The 22,449-nt window shown below is 43.1% G+C and overlaps 1 protein-coding gene across 1 annotated transcript; it reads right to left on the bottom strand.

Moving 5' to 3' along the window:
• Positions 1-9,951: 9,951 nt before the first annotated feature.
• NFATC4 (nuclear factor of activated T cells 4) lies at positions 9,952-22,240 on the bottom strand. The gene is made up of 10 exons (XM_031955104.1): positions 21,985-22,240; positions 19,653-20,751; positions 17,785-17,947; positions 16,965-17,164; positions 15,807-15,979; positions 15,266-15,406; positions 12,753-12,808; positions 12,363-12,489; positions 11,494-12,069; positions 9,952-10,543 (listed from the first exon to the last, which is right to left on the bottom strand). Exons 1-10 carry the CDS (start codon positions 22,088-22,090, stop codon positions 10,476-10,478), a joined length of 2,709 nt encoding a protein of 902 aa, XP_031810964.1. The 5' UTR covers positions 22,091-22,240; the 3' UTR covers positions 9,952-10,475.
• Between the last annotated feature and the right edge of the window lie 209 nt (positions 22,241-22,449).

Raw genomic sequence — 22,449 nt, 5'->3', positions numbered from 1 at the left:
AGGATATATTTATTTATACGTATGTAGATATATTTATACACATACACATACTCATACCCACATACAGCCCATATTCACCCACATGTCTTTCTTATTTCTGTTGCCTATTTAATTAAATGCTGCTCCATAACTTATCTTACTATTATTTAATCTCTCCCCACCCAGAGAACCCTGCCTTGTCTTATTCCCTCACCCTTTGCTTCCCCATCCACCTATCCCTCCCCTCTTTATAGATTTGGAGGGTGCTATACCCTTCATCGTATATATGTAGTGATGCCTAGTGAATCCATTCCCAATGTGAGTAGGTTTTCAGAATTATGAGCCCTCCACCACCACCTTCATGCTTCTGTGTCTATTCTTTTTTTGTACCTCATTTGTATAACGTGATTACTATTTTTATCTTAAGTCTACGAATCTTTTTTTTTGAACTACCCTATTGTTGATGTGAATTTTAAACATATAATTAACATATATATCAAAAACATATAAATAATTTGTCCATGTTTACTTTGTCCATATAAGTTCCTTAAAATAGGTCTTTCATATTGACTCATATATTAAATTTCTATTAAGTTCTGGTTTCATTGAAAATCTGCAAGTTTGTTGGCTCATTTTTTCTCATTCAAAATTCTAATTTTGCTGGATATGATAATTCTGGTCTCAGGCTATCTCTTTTGATTGTCAGTAGATATGATTCTAGGACCTGCAATTTTTTATTGTAGCTGCTGATAAGTCCTGTACAGTTCTAATGGTAGCTACAGCATATTTGAATTGTTTTTTCCTTGTTTCTTGCAAAAATTTTCTCTTTGATCTGGAGTTTCAAAATTTGGCAATAATATTCATATGTGTTTTCCACAAGGATCTCTTTGAAGGGAATCATTGGTGGATTTTTTTTCTATTTTGTACTTTCCCCTTATGTTCTATAATCACTCCAGAACAATTTTCTTGGATTATTTCCTGCATGATTGTGTCAAGGTTCTCTTTCTGGTCAGAACTTTCTGGCAGTTCAATTATTTTTATATTTTCCCTTCTTAAATCTGTTCTCCAGATCTGTCATTTGCTTCCCCTTGCTCAATTCTAATTTTCAAAGAATGTTTTTCATCTTTGAGACTCTGTATCTCCTTTTCTAGTTGATTAACTTTTTTTCATAATCTTGTTTTTCTTGGATGGTTTTTATTTTTCTTTTTACTTTTTCCATAATGTCTCTCATTTGATTTTTAAATTCTTTTTTGATTTCTTCTATAAATTCTCTCTGGGCAGGGAGCCATTTCATGTTACTCTGAGATAGAAGCTTTTTTGTATTTTTTTTTTTTACTAACGTGTCCTCCTCTGAAGACGAACCCTGGTCTTCCCTATTTTCATATGTTTCATTGATGGAATTTGTTCTTTGCTGGCTCATGGCTCATTTTTTAAAAATAAGAGCCATTAATATAAGCACCTCTAATTGTGGGGTGGCCAGATAGTGCTTCAAGCTTCCCTTCAGCTCTCCCCTCTGACCAGGAACCCCAAGCCAAGAGCTCCAGCCTTCTCCAAGTGCCCACAGCCACAGCTTCCCTGACCCACTGCTTCTGCACTCCTGGATGTGCTGGTTCTTTCTCACTAGGGGCGGGGCATTCTCAGTCAGCTGAGGTTCACTTGGTCTTCCAGGACTCAAAACCCAGACTTCACAAACAGTCCAGGCTGTAAACATCTATATGGTTCCTGTTGAGGCTTCAGTCACACCTAGTTAACCCAAGGGATCCGCACTTGATGTTTCTGCTAAGGTAACCGTCAGGTATTTACACTTCACACAGGTTAATCACCAGTCCCAGACTTTCTTCAGAGAAAAAAAAATTTTTTTAAGGTGGGGAAGGACAAGGATCTATATGTACAAAAAAATACTTATAATAGCTCTTTTTTGTGGTGGCAAAAAAATTAGAAATTCGGGAGAAGAGTTAAACAAGTTATGGTATATGATTGTAATGGAATACTATTGTGACTTAAAAAAATGATGAGTAGGATGATTTCAGAAAAACCTGGGAAGAGTTATATGAATTGATACAAAGTGAAGAACCAGATGACCGTTGTATACAGTAATAGCAATGTAAAATGATCAACTTTGAATGACTTAGCTATTCTCAGTAGTACAATGTTCTAATTCAATTCTAAAGGACTTAATGATTAAAAAAAAAAAATGCTATCCACCTCCAAAGAAAGAGCTGATGTTGTCTGAATATAGATTAAAGTAAACTTTTTTAAACTTTATTTTTCTTAAAACGTTTATTTTTTGGTCTGTAGATTTTTTTCAATACATGAATAATATGGAAATATGTTTTATATGATTGTGCATGTATAATCTATGTCAAATTGCTTGTCTTCTTAGTAAAGATGGGGAGGGAGAATTTGGAATTCAAAAAAATTTTTAAATGAATGTAAAAACTGTTTTTTTAATATGTAACTGAAAAAAATAAAATGTTAAATGAAAACTATCTATATCCTTTGTTTCTCAATGGGAAATTACTCTTGTTCTTGAAATTTTGAATCAGTTTCTTATGCATTTTTGCATAAAAATGTTAGCAGAGAGAGTAGATTTAAATTTTTTTCCCAGTAAACTGTTTTCTTTCTAATTTCAATTGCATTGGTTTTGTTTGTATAACTTTTATAAACTTTAGGAATCTTTATGCCAATTCCCTAGGTGGTCGCTAATTATATCACCCCACCAGAACCTATAAAACAACTCCAAAATATTCGGGTATTTTTCTTGTTGGATCTGTATGTAATCTAAATTTTACTTTGATATATATGATGCATACTTATAAATATAAATGGATAGTTCTCACTTTACATAAGTGAACCCTTCTGCAGATCTCTAAGTAAAACAATTTTTACATAATGTAACTATGTGTCTGCAGACATAGTAAAGGGAGGGAGGGTCAGAGAGATGTAGGAATAGGGCCATGTATCCATGGAAAGAGGGACCAGCACTCAGTTTAAGTACACTTGGGGCCAGGGACAAAGAATGGAGAGCAGGAGGAGGAACTTGATGGATCTGAGGCAGTCCTGGTAGAGAAATGTAGGCAAAGAAATGTCAAATTAAGCTCCCTTCCTGCATGGTGCAGTGGTGATCTTTCTGGATATCCATTCCTCTGTTTCCAACTAGGGGGGTTTCTTTAGGTTTTTCTTTTTGATGGGGGTTGGACAGTGGCAGTATGTTCAGAGTCCTGAACCAAGGGTCAGGAACAAAGAGAGAGAGCATAGCACTAGACAGTAAAATTAATATAGTTGGGTATTTTTTAAATTTTATTTCTTTCAGAATTCTTTACTTAAAGTAGAATTTGTGTAATATGAATTTACATAAAATGAGAACTATTTTGTGTATATCAATATGTGTATATGTATATATTTATATCTATATATGGGGGAAGAAATAAGTCCAATGTGGGGAAATTTTAGGGAGAGAGTGGCATTCCTATCAATTAGAGTCTGGATGTTTACCAGTCAAAGATTTTCTTAGAATATATTCATGCTTCATCTAGTGCTTGGACTAAATGATCTCAAAGATTCTTCCCAATTCTGAGATTCTATGATTCTAAAAAGTGAAAAATATATCAGTAATTCTTGACAGCTTTTGAAAATGCAGGACCATAGTGCAAGGGAGAGGTTGAAGCTGGTGATTTGAATATAAGAATTATCCACACATAACAGAAGACATGGAAGTAGACCAGGTTACCAAAAGAGAATTTAAAAAAGAACAAAGAAGCAAAAATAGATACTTGGAAGAAGCTCACAATTAGAAACAATAATTGGAGAAGTGGGAGAGGAGGACTAAAGAAAAGAGTACCATCATGGAAGAGGAATGATCAATGGTGTCAAATGAAAAATTTTCTAAAGAATTCACTTTTATTGTCTTAATAAAAACAGAAACAAATAACTATACTCTCAGCAAAAAAAAAAAAAAAAATAGGGCTGGATTTGGTAAAAAGATCATTGGTCACATTTGATAATGGTCTTTCCTTAGACACAAAGAGTTGTAGACCCATCACATCAGAACAAAGACAAATGTCTCATTGCGTTGTAAGATACCTTCTAAAACTCCATCCTTTCCAGACTGAGTTATAGGATCATTTGTTAGTCTTTGGACAAGGATCTCACACTTAGAATAATAATAGTCAAGTGATAGTTTATTGATGGTCTAAAATCTGTGTGATCCTTAGTATTTTCTTTTTTTTTTTTTTTCTTTAAATTTTTTTTTTGGACCCTTAGTATTTTCTTCCCATCTTTACACTACACTATCTCCAACTCTTCAGAAGAAAAAGAAGGTTGAACAAGACTGAAGGGAACTTTTTTCTTGGGTTGTTGTTGCCAAATATATATATTATCACTTAGTGGCTAACCTGGTCCATATAAAATTTCTTCACTAAGTTCTATCTAAACTGATCTACTAGCTGTTTCCTTTAAAAGATACCTCTTCTTCTGACTCTTTGCCTTTTCCCCAGACTTCCCCTGCCACCCATACCTAACATGAATGCGCTTCTTTCCTCACCTCTACCTTTTGAAATCCTTAGCTTCAGTCATGTCTCTCTGCTCAGTACCAGATTCTGAGTTGCTAGAGAACAAAGACTAGTTCTTTTTGTTTCTTGTTTTTTGTTGCTGTCTTTCTTTATATCCCTAGTACTTAGCACAGTCCTGGCACTTAGAAAGCATTTAATAAAAGCTAAATTCAATGACTAATTAACAGACTTTTTTTGATGCCCCCTTCACCTGATTGCCTCCCTAATTATTCTCCTTTGCCCCATATATTTTATCTCTATTTAGCTGCATATGTTTTCCCCCTTTTCTCCAGAAAAGAGATTATTTTATTTTTGGTTTTATAACCCCTAATACTTAACACAGTACCTTGCACATAATAGGTGCTTAAGAATTTTGTATAATTGAAAGACAATTGAGTGAGAAGAAAACTAAAGCCAAAAAAGTTAATAGAACCAACAAAGGTGGCCCAGGTAAGTGGCAGAATCCCCAGTAGACCTGCCTTTGACTGTTATAATTCCCTTTCATTATAATAGTATGTTTCTCTAATATCTAAGACTTTTCATAATTTTTCTCCTTTATCTCTATTTCTTCTTCCTTTTCCTATACCCTGAATGTCAGTTTTATCCAAGGCATTACTGTCATGCCTCTTCTCTTATCTCTAATCCAATATGAAATTCTCCCATAGCTTCAATTATCACCCCAGTGATGATGATGTTTATACCCATATCTGAACCCCACATCTCTTCTCTGGGTTTGGAACACATAGTTTTAACTTCCTGCTAAATCTCTCCATCTGAGTGTTCCCAGGGCATACCAAACTCAACGTCTCCAAAGCTGAGATAATATCTCTGTAGCCCTCCTAACTTACCTACATCTGACCTCAGTCAGCTTCAACTCTTCTCACATCCATATCTTATCCACTTTTTTACCATAAGGTTTCTGGCACATGAGCCCTTTTTCTGCTTCCACTGCTGCTGTCCTAACTCAAGACCTCATTGCTTCTTACTTGTTCAATTCCAATGCCCTCCAATGGGACTTACCTGACTCAGTCTCTCCTGTCTCCAATCAATCCTTCTCACCACTGCCACATTGATCTGTCCAATGCACATCTGTAATCATACAATCCCCCTGCTCAAAAACTTTCAGCCTCATTGCCTACCAGAGTTGACATTCCTTAGCCTGACACTTAGGGGTCTCCAAAAGCAAACTCAAACCTCCCTTTCCAGATTTGGGTGAAAAGTAGTCAAAAGTGGAAAGTTTAAGGAGTCCAAGACTCTAGACAAGTCATTATACTCTGCCTCAGTTTCTTCATCTACAAAATGAGCTAGAGAAGGAAATGGCAAACCACTTCAGTACCTTTGTCAAGAAAACCTCAAATGGGGTCACAGAGTTAGAAATCACTGAAAAATAACAACAAAAGTCCAACCCTTTCTTTTATAGATAAAGAAACTAAAGCCCCCCTCCCCCAAAATCAAATAATTTGTTCAAGGTGACAGGCCAGATTATGAACCCAATTCCTCTGACTCCAAACACCACAATCTGTCCACTCAACGTGCTTCTTAAGTCTGTTCCCTCTCCCAAGACTGCCTAACTTCCTGATGAAATTATGTGAATCCCTCAAAGCCTAAACAATCCTACTTCTTCCATGCAACCTTCCTCTAGCCAGAATGATCTCTCCTGAACTGCTACTACATTTTGTTTTAACCTCTCATTCCACCTGGTGATCTCATCATCTCTACTAGATCAAGAGCTTCCTGGCAGTAGGGTGGTAGGATAGGTGGTAGAGTAGGTCATAGGTGGGTAAGTCAAGCATATTTTATTTATCGTGGTGTTGCTCTGGTCCAGTACCTAACATAATGTCTTACACACAGGACACATTAAATAAAAGTTCTTGAATAGTCAGAGGGGGTTTCCAAAGATTACCCAGAAAGAGAACATTAGAGTAATTATCCAAACTCTATATTAATTGTTTCTTGGGCACACCAGTGTTTAGGACCTAAAGAAGGGAAATAGGCATCCCAACCACCTCTAACCCACCAGTCACATAAATTTACATTACAGAAAACCAGGAAAGTGAGATGGGCAGAATTTTACAGACCACTGGCTTCCCAGACAAAAGTTATCCTACAAACACTTCACCCAGCTCTTGTCATATTCTCTCTCCAGCTGTTAGTGATTTCCTTCCAAAAACCACCATGTAATCATTTTGCATATACTTCTATATGCAATAAGTCCCCATCCTTATCAGTTGACCAATAAGCTCGGTCTTTATGAGCACATGTAGAATGTTCTGCTGATGCAATTTCCATATAAATCAACTAGTTCAAGCCTAGTAACTAAGTTAAAGAAGAGCTTTTTTGTCTACATAAGCTGAAACAAGGATGAATTCAAAAGGCACCAGTTACCCAATCCTAAGTCTCTTAATTTTTATCCTGTTTGGTTGAGTTCAGGTGAGAGAGACAATGCTGCAAGGCAAGAAAGCAAGGGTCTTCCCCATTGGAGGTCTCATAAATATAAACCTTTTTGCATTTATTCTTTATCATTTCAGGACAAGGAGATCTGAGATGGTTATGATCTTATCAGCTTCAAAAGTCAAGAGTGAAAACTACCAGATTCTCATAACTGGAGTTTGTGTCAGAATTTGCCAGAAGTATTATGATAAAAAGAGACATCCCAAACAACTTACCTGTCCCAGTATATTAGTAGCAGAGATCCACACTCATCCATCCATCAAGCTTGCCACCATTTGGAAATCAACTTGATGGGTAAATGCTATATAGAAATTGTGTTTAGTATAAGTCCACTGTTTCCAGGGAAAGCAATGACATAGGGGAAAGTATTACAAGAGAAATGTTTGTTACTTCAGTTCTTGCTTTTTATCTTTGAAGTAAATATATCTTTGTAAAAGTTAATTGCTGACAAAACCAATGCAACCAAGATTAGAAGGGAAACAGAAATCTGATAAACAATTTATATAGCCAGTGTTTCTAATAAAGGTCTCATTTCTAAAATATGTAATTGACTCAAATTTATAAGAATACAAGTTATTCTCCAATTGATAAATAATCAAAGAATATGAATAGACAATTTTCAGATGAAGAAATTAAAGTCATTTCTAGTAATATGAAAAAATTCTCTAAATCACTATTGATTAGAGAAATGCACATTTAGATGACTCTGAGATATCCCTTCACCTCTCAGACTGGCTAAGATGACAGGAAAAGATAATAATAAATGTTGAAGGGGATATGGGGAAACTGGGACACTTATGCATTATTGGTGGAATTGTGAACCAATCCAACCATTCTGGAGAGCAATTTGGAACTATGCCCAAAGGGCTATAAAATTGTGCATATAGTTTCATTCAGCAATGTCACTACTGGTTCTGTATCAAAAGGATCAACAAGAAAAAAAGGACCCATTTGTAGCAGCTCTTTTTGTAGTGGCAAGAAATTGAATGGATGTCCATCCATTGGGGAATGGCTGAATAAGTTATGGTATATAAATGTAATGAATTATTATTGTTCTATAAGAAAGGAGTAGGCTGATTTCAGAAAAGCCTAGAAAGACTTATATGAACTCATGCTAAGTGAAGTGAATAGAACTAGGAGAACATTGTATACAATAACAGCAAGATTATGTGATAAACAATGTGATAGACTTGGTTCTTCTTAGCAATGTGCTGATTCAAGACAATTCCAGTAGAATTGGGATGGAAAATGCCATCTGCATCCAGAGAGAGAACTATGGAGACTGAATATGAATCAAAGGATAGTATTTTTTACCTTTTCTGTTTGCTTTTTTTTTCCTCATGGTTTTTTTTTTTTTTTTCTCTCTTTTGGTCTGATTTTTCTTGCACACTATGAGAAATATGGAAATATCTTTAAAAGAACTGCACGTTTAACCTAAAAATAGCTAATTGATGTTAAATGGTTAAATAGAACTGGAGTACTATCACTGATCACTAATGATAGAGCAGGCTGAAATATACTAGGACGGGGATTTGAGCAATAGCTTTAGAAAAGAAATACCCATACACCCCATCAACACCTCAGAGAGTAACTTACCCCTAAAACTGTGAGAAAGCAACCTAGCTAACTGTTCTAAGAGAATAGGGCCAGAGTCAATTATCATATGGATATGTTTCCCAGTAAAAATGCAAATTTAAGGAGGACAAGGATTCCATTTTTATTGTTGTATCCCTCAAGCTTAGAACAGTGCTTAGCATATGGCAGTCATTTCATTAGATTGATAAGGGTAAAACCATTAATGCTATTTTTTACAGCCCAGGATCCTAGCCTCCACCTGAGAATATCATGTAACTTTTTGATGATAAGAATTTGTAAGGATCCCTCCCCTTCCCCAAATCAGCCCTGGAAATAAAATCACAAGATTAGCACATCTAATTATAGGAGAAGATATTCAAAATGGTAATTGAGGCTTAGCACTGATTAATATATAAGATATATTATATCTTATATATAACTAAGGTTATAACTTAGGTCTTCTAATGCTCCTATGCAACCAATGGGAGGTATCAATGCTGCTGACAAAGAAATTCTTGCATTAATTAAGCTTGCCAGAGTATAATACCAAGGAGTGCAGTGCTGGACTAGTAGCTTCTCTCTTTGATTTCCAGCTGTAGTCTATTTCTCTAATTCTGCGTGTGTGTGTGTGTGTGTGTGTGTGTGTGTGTGTGTGTATGTGTGTTTTCACTAGGAATTGGGATGAGGAGCCAGGAATATTAGAGCAAATATATGGACATTCCTAGGAAGTCAGTTCAAAGAACACAGATTTCACTGACCACAGACTGAGTAGCATCACAGCTTCAAATGTTCAGAGAATTGGACTGAATTATGAAAGATCCCTGGGTTTGGTTCTAGTCCCAGTTCCATCACTGATCATGTGAGCATGATCAACTTATTTTGCCACTCTTATCTTGCTTCCTTGTCTATAAAATGACAAGGTTGGGCTTGAAAATGATCTCTGAGATTGGAAGGGACATTGGTCTAGAGCCTACCATTAAGTGATGAAATGCCCCTTGTCTAGATGAATCTTTGGGGACTCTCCCTCAAGTGGGAGACAGATAGTAAAGCTAAACCTTGAAGGTTCACCTCTTTCAAGAACCTTCTATCTGGTAGTAGAGCTGTAGGAGCTGTAGTTCTGATCGAATAGTGCTTTAAAGAGAAACATTCCTTCAACCAACAACCCCACCCCTTACTCCCTTTCCCACTCCCAAACTCTATGAGTTTCAACAAAGCAGATCTCCAGTTCCTTCCCTCACCAAGTTCACTTCCTCCCAGAAACCCTCGAGTTCAAGCCAGTAGTTGGAGACCCACCCAACCTTCCTCTTTTTCCTCCACACAACTGGCTTCCTGAAATCAGGGTTAGAAAACAACCTATCCCAATCTCCCCTTCCCCCAAATAACTCTGAGTCAATCATGCTAACCAATGAGCAGTTTATTATTAATACAGAATCTCCCCTGCCATCCAATATACCATATCCTGTACATATGATCTATATACACCCCTTAGCCAGAATCCCAGGGGCCCCCTCTATCAGGACCAGGAGTCATTTCACTCTCTAGTCAAGGAGACCATCCCCCAGAAGCTCCCTGTATCTTCCCAAGCCTCCTTCTCTCCCACCACTTGTTCCATCTTCCCACCCCAGTCTATTCCCTCTCCCCATACCAAATCTTGTCCTCACTGCCTCCAGGGCTTCCTAAGTAGCACCACTTGGTGGGGTGAGACCATAGGCTAGAGTTGGGGCCAGGAACCCAAAGGTAGAATTAAGAAGCACCAGAGGAGGACTCTACCCCAAAACTATAGAGGGGGAAGGAGGGCAGGGAAGGGAAGGGAGGAAGGAAGAAGGGCAGTGAGGGTGTGAGAGAGGGAGGGGAGGGAGAAGCCACCATCCAGGCAGAGGGAGCTTGGGGGCAGGTGGAGCACACCACCACAGCAACAATTCAGGCAGGAGGCTCTTCTCCAGGGGGTACAGGGAAGCCACTCAGGTCTCGGCCAATGATCTCACTCACTGGAAGGGAGAGGTGGGATGAGGAGCAAAAGGAAGTTGGAATAGGTCCCCTCTCTCCCCAAAGGCCTCAGACCCTTCTAGGCAGGCCATAACCTAAAGACTCTTAGGTCCTATGCTTAACTCAAGGTATTCCCACTATGTCTAAGTTTCTCCAACAGATAATTGAAGTAGATCCTAGTCCCTCTTTTCTCAAAGCTATCCCACTTTTACCAGTGAAGTTCTCCAACCCCCAAACCCTATCACATCTCCACTACTGCAGAGAACACCATCCTTGTTCTCTAATCCAGGATCTCTAATCCCCTTCCCACACCCTTAGCCATAGAATAGAGTCCTGTGCATGCTACTTCACTCAGGGGTGAGGATAATCTGAATGGCTCATAGGTGGCGAATTCAGATCTTCACCACCATGTGTGAAAAAGGAGAGAGAGATTTTCATGCAGCCATTTGTGGGGAAAGGGGAAATCTCAGCCAAAAACAATAGCAAAGTATAATCACTTAATCCCCCCTTCTCCATCCTGCTGGCCATTAGCATGAGAAAAGCAGAGTTTTAATAGTTGCAATAGGGCTGGGGTGGGATGGACAGAGCATCACATATACCCCTGAGTTTGGAACCACCCCATACTTCCCCTAGGGCAGGTACACTCAAGAGACCAAAAGAATCTCATTGTACACATTCTCTGAGAGTATCCCAGAATCTGCCTAGTCCCAACTTGACAAATAGGCCGATAATATCTAGAGGAGATCCCCAAAGCCCATTATAACCTCCCTCCCTATAGCACCCTCATCCAAGTCCATTCTCAAATATTAGCAGGATCAATTCCCTGGAAGCCATATCTTTGTCACTAAAAAAAAAAAAAAAAGACTAAGTCCCATTCTATTTGGATAAGGCCTCCTCCCAACTGTAAGACAGACACAGAGATATGTATCCCACCCAGACCCCACCTACCCACCTTCTTCCAATGTGATGCCCTGGATGGGGACGCTCTCTCGGAAGCCACTGCCATAGCTGCCCCTGTCTTTCTCCTGTTCTGGGGCTCCCTCCCCTGTGCCATATCCTGACCCCACTTCATCATAGCCCTCAGCAGCAGGGTGGGCACCCTGGGGTGAGAAGGGCCCCTCAGGTTGGGGAGAGGAGGGCAGTGGAGGTTGGTAGGCAGCCGTTGGTGGGAAAGGCAGCCCCAGGGAGAAGGGTGCCCCACCTCCTCCATAGGGGTCAGCAGAGAAAGGTCGAGGAACAAAGCTATTAGGGGGAGGAGGACGGGGGCAACCAGGACTCCCAGTAGGCTCTGGAAATAACCTCAGGCCAGGCCTGTAAGAAGGAGGGCCTGTCTGGGGATAGAGTGGGGGCGTCCCAAAGTTGAACCCCTCAGACAAATATGGGGGTTCATAGGAAGAATCATCAGGGGGATAAGAAGAATAGGGGGGTCGGGGTGGTGAGAAGTCCATGTCGGTACCAAAAGGAGGGCCAGGAGCTGAAGGAAAACCACGGATTGATGAATCTGGGAGTGGCTCTTCTTTGAAGATCACTGGGAATGGTGAGAAGGAAGCAGGAAGGACACAAATATAACAATGAAAAGGGGTTCTAGGTGAGGGGCCTTCTGCTTTAGTTTCTCCCCCTCCCTGCTACTCCTTTAACTCTCCTTCACTTCTCCCTGGAGTGGGTGGAGGTCATTTCTCTGGGAGGTAGGGGGAGGAAGGAAGCCCAGTCAAGAGGCAGGCACCCCAGGGCTCATTCTTTGAATCAGGAGTCAGTGTTACTTCTCTCATCAAGCGCCCACTGAGCCTCCCCATCAGACCTCGTGCCCTCCTGGCATCATACCAGGCAGGAACTTGAAGCTCTGGGTAGGACTTCTTTTCCTCCTTCCATTGGAGACGTAGAAATAGACCTGGACAGGTCGTGAAACTCTTTTATTGCTATACTCAGGTACAGCCAAAGTCAATGTCACCTGGGAGGGGGGGGCAGGAAAAGAAATGAGAAACAGAGAACAGCCCAAAAATCCTTTCCTAGGACACTAACCCCAGGCTCCAGCTTTTTTTTCATCTCCTGTAGAATTCATTTCCAAGGGAGATACCCAATTCCAGGGTTCCCAGGCTGCCCTCTTGTGGAGAGAATGTAGCCCACACGGCATAGTGGGCTGGAGCAGTGGGGAATTTCCGGGCTATCCACTTCCCCCAAGCAAGTGGGAGTCCCCCAAGAATACCATATTACCTCATTGCTTTTCAGCCTGTTCACAGTGGCCTCCTCCTCCCACTGCAGCTTTCCATCTGTGAAAAGGGGACATGGAACTCAAGCTCTACTCAGGGCCCCCTACTCCCCACTCCAGAGAGAAGAGAAAGGTAAAACATACAAAAGGGAACCCCCACAATGTTATTGGATTATCTCAATTGGAGGGGAATTTGGACTGCTCATGACCAGAGAAACCAAGAATTAGCTCAGTGTATCCCAAACTCAAATAATCATATTTCATTGAATCACAGCTTTGGATGGGACTTTTGAGTTTATTTAATCCAATCTATAACTGAACAGGCAGATAGGTGGACAGAGGGCTGAGCCAGGGCTCAGAATGACTCATCTTCCTGAGCTGAAATCTGGCCTCAGACACTTCTTAGTCATGAGACCCTAGGCAAGTCACTGTACTATGTTTGCCTCAGTTTCCTCATTTGTAAAATGAACTGGAAGAGGAAATGGCAAAGCACTTCAGTATCTTTGCCAAGAAAACCCCAAATGGGAGCATGAAGAGTCAGACTTGATGGAAATGAATGAATAACAATACCTGAACAGAAATCTCTTTTACAACATGCCTGATGAGTAATCATTCACTCTATTTGAAGGCCTCCTCTAATGAGGACTAATAGCTCTTTTGGACCATTATAAAGTTAAATATTTAACTTCAAACCTAAATCTTACTCTTTTCAACATACACTGATCTGTATCAGTCTTAATTCTTTTTTACCTCCAAGGTCAAGTATAAAATCTAACCAATGACAATCCTTAAAATACTTGAAAGCAGATAATATGTCCTATTCCCCCCTGACCATTTCTTCTCAAGGAAAGATATCCCACTGCTTTGAGTTCTTTAATCATTTGGTAACTGTCCTCTATATATTCTTTTGACAATGTACTTCCTGATATGTAGCATCCAGACCCAACATTGTCCAACTGTGGTCTGACCAGAATAGAGTGAAAAAAAGCTTATCACCACTCTCATTCTGATCACTTATCTTCCATTTATACATTCATCTATTTGAATCTAAATTTATAATTCTCTTTGTAAAGACTTAGTGATCTCATTTGATATTTGTTTTAATGAAGGGACAACTACACAGTATGACTTTGAGGTACAGAAAAGTATCGAACTACAATCAGACCCGATCAGGTCTACAGGTCTGAGATCAAGAGCTAGACTAGTGATTTTTAAGGTGCCTTGCCAATTTAAAATATTGTATACTAGGAATCAAATTCAATTTTATTACTATGATACAGAAAATTAAACTAAGGATAATCAAGGGAAAGAACCAATGTAGGATCAGTGGTAGATCCAGATACAGAACTCATCAACCTTAATATGATTCTATAACTTGCACAATGCTTTGCCTTTTGGTAGAAACCAGATTATTCCCCAATATCAAAAACATCACTTCGAGGGGGAGGGGCACTGGAATCTCCTTTTCTGGACTACAGGACAAATGGGAAAGAAAGAGCTGTCTCAACCTAAATGAGCGCCTTTTCCCTTTTCACAGGTCTACCTACATGTACTCTCTAGATTTCATTCTAGCTAGGCTTTAGGATTAAGCAGAGCCTGTCTTTCACTAATGATAGAAATAGGGTTCTTGGGAAACTAAAATAAGTAGAAGCAGATGTCTAGGCCTTCAAAGTTTCAGAATGGAAAGCATGGTCCTTAGAAATCCTTCTATTTTCCTTCTTCAGATGTGTCTTACCATCCTAGCCCAGAAATACTTTCTCATTCCACCCACCACCAACAACCTGAGCAGGTTTCATCTTTGGGAACCATATGAGGCAATCTCTGTTTCATAGCATGTTTTGTGCTATTGAAGCTACAATGTAGGATGGAAAAGGTATCTAAAATTTGGAAGATGGGGGTTAAGAGGCCCTCGATCATCCCCTTCATTCAATCTTATCCCACCTCCCACAATCCCATGGAAGCCAATCATCCTCAGGTTGGCTCTCTCTTAATTATAGTAAATAAGTCCTTGTAGAGAAAAATAAAAAATTAGAGAGTAAAATTCAAATAGATGAATGATATAAACTTTAAACAAATCCCCAGAAATGACAGTAGTGCTATCTTTCCTTTATTTCAATATCATCTGGAATAGTGGGTGCCATTATTATATATATATATATATATATACATATATAATTTACATATTATATATATAGAATTAGACTATAATATAAATTATTTCTAACTTTTGCATTTTATTCAGCTTTCCCAAATATTCTTGCACATACTATCTTATTTTATCCATTTGGGGGGGTGGGGGTGGAAGGAGTCATGTAACCCTCCAAGTACTAAATTTTCCTATCTCTAGAACTGAGTACTTGGAGGGGTAGTTGACTCATCCCCTCCCCCCACCCAGTCACACAGATAATTTGTTCCAGAATCCTAACACTTCCCTTAGTCCTAGCTTTTCTCCCATATACTAGACTTTTCCTCCCATGCTTCTCTAGCATGGGTTCTACTCACTCCCTTGAATACTCACCAGGGCCCCTCTCAATGAAAACCACCTTGGAGTCCGGCAAAAAATTGGCTCCTGACAGTACCAGCTCCTCACCCCCACGGACAGAACAGGCACTCAGGTTATAGGCTTCTACCTGGGGCAGCTCCTGTGCTGAACGCTGGGCTGCAATCAGAAGGGGTGAGGGGCTGGGCAAGGATGTGGATAATGTGAAGCAACCTCCCCTTTCCCTCACCACTACCTGATTCTAGAGTTGGGCCATGACAGGAAATCCTACCCTTCACCCTCATGCTAGGGCAAAGCAAGCATAGGCATCCCAGCAGATCTGTGGACATGCAGACGGGGGATTCCAGGAAAATGGACTATTGGACCCCAGCAGGGTGGAGGGGATCCACAGGCAAGTAGGTGAGTTGGAAAGCCTTCTGCAAACAGGCAGAAAGACTAACGGAGAAGCAGGTGGGAAGGTGGGACAATAGGAATGGCATAAGCAGGAGAACATGGAAGCATAGAAAAGCCTAGCTATTCTTCCAGAGTTCCCCTGACCCAGCCCTCTCTCTTTGCTCACAGCACTCAATGGGCACTGAAGCCACCTGCACCGACACGACCTTTCCGCCACCCTGTGGCACGTGTACACGGAACACTAGCCGGACCCTTGTATTCTTGCGGCCAATATCTGTCTCCCCCTTGCGTAGCTCTATGTCTGAGTTCCGAAGCTTCAAGATTCCAGCGCAGTCAATGCTGTCCACGTGGGGTCAGGGGAAAACGTTAAGAACCACTTTACTCTTTCCTTCCTGGGGCAAGATGAACTTCTCCAAGGGAACACATTCATGACCCTTCCCATTTCAATCCATGCCCCACTTAATCGCCAAAGTGATTTTCCAACAACCTCCAGGTTTGACCATGTCACTTCCCTCTCCCTCCCATCCACCCATTTAATAAATTCCAGTTACCTCCCTATAGGTAATAACCTCTAGAATCAAATGAAAACCCCTCTGTTTGGCAATTAAAGTCCATAATCTGTCCTCTTCCCAGTTTGCTTAGGGTTCTTATATTTTGTTCTTCTGCATAAACTCCCAAACCAATGACATGGCGCTTTTTTGCTGGTCCCTCATACCATCCCCCTGAATGTTGCTTTTGCCTGGATTATCCTCCATACTTGGAATACTCCCTCTTCTCACTTCTACATTTAAGGCTTAGCTCAAATCCCACCTTCTATGGGATGCTTTTCCCAGCCCCTCCCTTTTCCTACTAACTTTCAGAGATAATCATCCATTTTATGTGCATCTAGTTATTAGACCAGGAACTCCTTAAAAGCAGGAAGTTGCCTTTCTTTATGTCTAGCATTTAGTAAGTGCTTAATAAATGCTTATTCATTGACAAATATACTCCCCTTTTAATTTCCTGACTTATTTGAAGGACTGGAAACTAGAAACCCTAATTCAGAAATGAACTCCTCAAAAGCAAAAGTGATATCCCCACCCCAATTGCACCTCATCTCATCCCCAAATAGACTTCGCTAAGGGATTTGATGACCTAGAACAAAGATACTTGTCCCACCTCCTAGAAATAGTCTTGCAGGAACACATTCTTAACCCTTTTTGGAGGAAGGGAGTAAGGAGAAAAAAGAAGAGGAATGGATGACCTGATCCTGGATGCTGGGCCCCCTTGAAGGCTCCTGGTCCCCAGGCCCTGCTGGCACTAAAGAGTGTAAGTGAAGACTCACTTGGCAGCCATGTTGTTCTCAGGGAGCAGAGTCATCTCTAGCACCTTAGTACCACTGACCACAGCCTCATAGCTAGCTGTGGCTACCATCTTGCCAGTGATGCGGTGGACTTGATAGAAGGCGTGGGGCCTCAAGTTCCGCTCATCTGCTGTACCAATGAACATCTGCAGAGTTAATGGCTTCTCATTGTAGCCTAGTAGCTAGTGGAGGAAAACAGGCAGCATGAGTTAGAGCTTACTACAGTAACATCCGTAATATATCCCAAGATTTTCAGGGATTGAGGTTGAGGGTGAAGAATAAAAGAAAAACTGGAATATATTTCTCAGGGGAGGTAGAGCATGGGCTATTGGGAAAAGATGGCCTGGAGTAAGAGTGTTGCTCTTGGAGAAGGGCCCAGACTTGGATGGGGAGATGGCAGAAGAAAGCTGAAGGAGACATTGGACTCAATGTAGTGACAATCTAATTCCCAGTGACCTCTGACTTCACTCTAACCTTACCCCCTGACATCTAGCTGACCATCCTTCTTTAGAGCAAATCGTAAAGACTCCCAGGGGATGAAATGAGGGGGAAATGGCATGGGGGGAGAAGGGGGAATGGGGAGGGGTTAGTATCAGAGAATCTGAAAGAAAGAGTACCCACTCTTATTCTCCTCCTTGAAGCAGTCTAGCCCCTCCTCCAGTCTGCTAGCCAGGCAGGTCAGAACTGCCAGGGATCGTGGGAAAGGGCATGGTTATGGGGCTACACAGCTGGAGCCCATCTGTCCTAAGGGCTGAGAGTAGAGAAGAGACAGAATGCTTCTTTCAATAAAGCCTCTGGTTACCTTGACCACAGGATGTCCCCCTGGTGTGGCTTTGACAGCACCTCTGCTGCCCTCTGTCTCATAGTGGGCACGGTGATGGGCTCTAGGTTGTACTTCAATTCTCAGCTCCAGTTGTTCAAATTGGCTGGGCAGGGGCCAGTCCAGGGGGGGTAGTGCTGAGGCCCTGGTAGGGGAGGGGAAAAGGAAAATTGATATCCCTCTTCTCCTGGTTTTAAAACCAGGATAACCTTGACCTAAACAGCCTTACCCCTACTCCCACCCCTGAGCTCCCTAAGAATTAAGACAGAAATAGCTATGGAGGAACACAGGAGACAGAACACCTGGATCCACTCAGAGCTCTGGAAGAAGTAGCAACATGACAGGAACAAGTGTTTTCTCTGCTTCTTCAAAGACCCAGAAATTAGAGCTCTAGAACATTGTGGATTAGAAAGTTAGGAAGGAAAGTTGGACTTTTCATTTTCTTACATATGTAATTGTTTCTCTAATCCTTCTACATTTCAGTATGAGACAGAGAAAATAAAAGTATAAATCAATTTTTTAGAGTGAGAAGAGACCTTGCAGGTCATATAATTGAAATAACTTTATTTTGCAAATGAAGAAATTTAGGAGTCACATGGGCTAAGTGACTTGACTAAAGTCATTGAGTTAATAGAAGAATACAGGTCTCCTGATTCACAGTCTAAAGCTCTTTCCAATAATAATAAGAATAACAATAAAAGCAATAATATGCTTATATAATCATTTAAAGTTTCCTGGGAAACTTTATGAGATAGGTGGTATATTATTATTGCCATTTCAAGATAAGAAAACTGAGTCTCAGCAGAAATTACATAGCTAATGTTAAAAGTTCAAATCCGGCTTCAGATACCTTCTAGATGCATGACCCTGGGCTAGTGACTTAGCTCTGCCTCAGTTGCTTCATCTGTAAAAGGAGAGGGACAAGGAAATGGAAAACCACTCCAGGATCTTTGCCAAAAAGACCCCCTGTGGGGTCACAGAGAGTTGGACATGACCAAAGAACCATAACAACTAATGTCACAGCTGAAATTCAAACCCAGGATTCTGATTCCAGGTACAACATTCTTCTCACTCTGAGATGTCCCTTCTTACTACTCTGAGAGCTCTAAAAACAGAGTCCTTTGTATCACCCTAACTGCCCAGAATGAAGGCTTGTGAAATGATAGGTTCTTATAGAGCTCATGAGAAGGAATCTCCTTCAAACTTTCATCTAGATGAGACAGCCAGCAGCAAGTCCAACTGTTTCGTCCAGTTTGGACCAACTCAATCACACGTGGTAGAAATTAAAAACAATTATTAGCATTTATTTAGCACTTTATGGTTTACAATTTATATATATAATTTGATTTTGTTCTTATAACAACCTTGAGAGATAGGTGTTATTATCAGACTTATTTTACAGATGAGGAAACTGAGATTAAATAATTTGCTCTCGTTCATATAGCAACCAAGTTATCTGAGGTAGGATTTGAACTCTGTTCTTTCTGTCTTCAGCTTCTACACACAATCTACTCTGCTATCTAGCTATTTCTAGATAAGTATGGAAGTAAACAAGGGTCTTGACAGGCAGAAGGATTGAGGAAAACAGCATTTTTAAAAGTCAAAATAAAGTAGCATGAAATTAAGTTGCAAAGTTGTATGCATTCATAAATATCCATTTTTGTCACCAAGTTAGTTCTAGCCTAACATGTAGGAAGCAGGGAGAGAAAAAAAATCTCTTGATGTAGGATGGAAGGAGTCTTCTCCAGCCCCATCCCCTTCTCCCTGCCAGTCCACTCAGCAGAAACAGACAGCAGATGGCTTGCCTCCCCTTCCCCAGGCTTACAGAAAGGGGACTCTGGTACCCTCACCTGAAGATGGGGCTATGTCCTCCAATACGGGCCTTGGACCAGGACAGTGGGGAGGGCACAGCCAGGTAGTCCATGCCAGGTACATCTTTTCGAAGAGGTCCAGGAGGGGCCACAGCTTCCTCCCCACCTGGCACAGGTTTTCCATTACATGGAGTAGAGTCTTCAGGTCGGGCTAATGCCACTGCCTGTTCACTGGATGTCCGTCGGGTCTTCTGGGGGATACTCTCAGCTGGTGGGGCCCCTACATAGTCGAAGGGGCCAGGGGAGCCAGGATCCCGGGCCAGAGGTGGTGGTGGTGGGGGAGTTGGCTCAGGCCCTTCATCCCCCAGACTTCCTCTGCGGGACAGGGCAGGGGAGGCTGAGGATGGTGTGCCAGAGCTGGAATAACGCCTTTTGCCACAAGGAGAGGCTGGTCGGGGGGAAGCTGGGGCTGGGCCTGGGGCACTAAGGAGCAGCCAGCTGTCCTCAGGCCCCCGACCTCCAGGACTGGGACCATATACACCCCAGGGATCATCAGGAGTCCAAGGCCGAGGGGAGGCTCGAGGTGAGGGCAGTGGGGACCCCAGGCCAAATCTTGAAGCTGCCTCATTCAGTTCTGACTCTACTTCATCACAGGCAGCATACAAGGCTGCCTCATCAGAGGCATCTGAGAAGAAACTCCAGGAGGACAAACTACTGCTCCCAGGACTGGGACTAAAGAAGGAGCCTCCACTGCCAGGACCTCCAGCCTCTCGGTAGCCTCCAAAGCCATCAGGTGGTGGATAATCACGGGGAGAGCCATCACCCCAGTTGTCTGGGGCATCCTCTAGTGAGGGTGGAGGTTCAGGTGTGGGGGAGATTGAGGTGATGCGAATGCTTGGGCACTCCAAGATTCTGCCCCCTCCAGCCCCTCCAGGTCCCCCACCAGGTCCCCCCAACCTCACCAATCGGGCTGGCTGACTCTCCCAGGTACCAGGTGGTGGTGCAGGCCTCGGGGGTGGGGAGTGCATGCCCGGCCGAGATGGTGGGGGCCGAGGGATGCCAATAGGAGAGGCACCATAGGGAGGAGGTTCACCCAGAGCCAAACTGCAGCAAGAGGGAGAATCTTCTGTGTCCAGCTCTGTGAAAGAGAAGGAAAGAAAAGGGGTGGGGGTGGGGAGCAGGAGATGGAATCTTTGTCCCAGAGAGGCTTCTGACTACCCAAGTTCTCTCTATCCAACAGGCTCCACAACATGGAAAGGTTCCTGTGGCATCCCCAGACATGACAATAAAGGAGATGTGCCCTCCAGTTACAGGTGTCCCTGTAGCTCTGGAAGCCATCCTGCCAACCAGACTATCTCCTTGAACCCTGAAGGGGTACCAGGGAACAAGATATCTTCAATTTCAAGGTGGGCTTCGAGAGGGTGGGGCCACGAGGAAGGGGGTTGGACTTAGGCTTCGGGGGCGTGACTAAGAGGGGTTGGGTTGGGGTGAGGCTTGTTAAGAGCAGAGGAGGGTTTAGGGCGGTGTTGGGCGGGGCCGGGGGCGACACACACATGAACCCAATTAGCAGCGGTTCCCAAACCCCCAAACTGCGCTGGCAGGCTCCTCGGTTACCATCGTAACCGTGGCCTGGCCCCGGGGGCCCAGGGAAGAAGGGGGGGCACCAGGACTGTGGTGACTGGGGGTGGGCGGAGAGGGCGGGGTCTCCCCTCTTCCCCTTCCCCCAAATCCGGAGGAGGAGAGAAGGTGGTTGCGTGCCGGGACGAGGAGGGGGATCGAGGGGGGCCGCGGATTCCGTGCAAGCATCGGCCGCCGCCCCCGGCTCTTCCCAGCCATCTGCCTCTCATTGCGGCCAGACGAAGGGGGGCATCCTCGAAACTCGGAGGGGGAGCTCCGGCGGGACCTGAGGTTCCCTCTCCACCCTAGTTTTGTTCCGTCCCATCCTGCCCCATCTCCCGGGCCTAGAGACTTTCTGGTAGGAAGCATGGGATAGGACGAGACCCAAAGCAGGACTTCATCTTCTCCGGCGGATGTCCCAGGTCCCCCAGATCTCAACCCGGTTGTGTCCGTTTGTCAGTCCCTCCCTTCTTCCCTCCAGTTCCCCGTCCTAGTGACAGCCGGCGCTGGAGGCGGTGCGCCGCGGACCAGCCGGCCCCCACCCCCCACCCGAGCCGCGACCTAAAAAGGAAAAAGCAGTGCCCATGCCCCCAGCCCCAACTCTACGACCCCCAAGCCCCACGGAATCCCTCTCATAGCTTCCTCAAATCTTTTATCCTCCCGCCCCAACATCCGCAAGCCCCTAGACTCACAGACCCCAGCCCCTCCAACCCCCCTCCCTGGACCCCAAAACCCTTTTCGACCCCGCACTAACCTTCCCCAGGCCCAGGCCCCCCTGGCCCCAGCGGGGGGGCTTCTTTCTCCTCCCCGAACACCAGTTTAAATTCCAGCTCCTCATCCTCGCAGCTTGCAGCCCCCATAGATCTGGCCAGAGCCCCTAGGCCTGTACTCGGGGCTGGAGGGGGGGGGGCTTCTGCGTCCTCACCCGGGGCTTGCCCCCGCCGCCGCCGCCTCCACCCTCCCGACGCCCCCTCTTTATTATAGAAACTTTTCCAAACTTTTTCCCCCAAACTTCTTCAAAGCGGCCCCCCCTCAGCTTGTCTCTGATTGGCTGTCCGGGATGCTCCAGCTCCTCCTCCTGGGATGAGATGGGAAAACCACGCGCCCCTCGTCCCAGCCCACCCCCCCCCCCCCCCCCCCCACTAGTTTTCTCCCCCTCCCTCTCCTACCAAAAAAAATGAATTGGAAAATGGTCCCTCCTGCACTCCTCCGCGTGGTA

The sequence above is a fragment of the Sarcophilus harrisii genome, chromosome 2 (genome assembly GCF_902635505.1).
Source record: "Sarcophilus harrisii chromosome 2, mSarHar1.11, whole genome shotgun sequence".
NCBI lineage: Eukaryota > Metazoa > Chordata > Mammalia > Dasyuromorphia > Dasyuridae > Sarcophilus > Sarcophilus harrisii.
The sequence above is the reverse complement of the archived record's forward strand: the minus strand, read 5'-3'. Positions and strand labels throughout refer to the sequence as shown.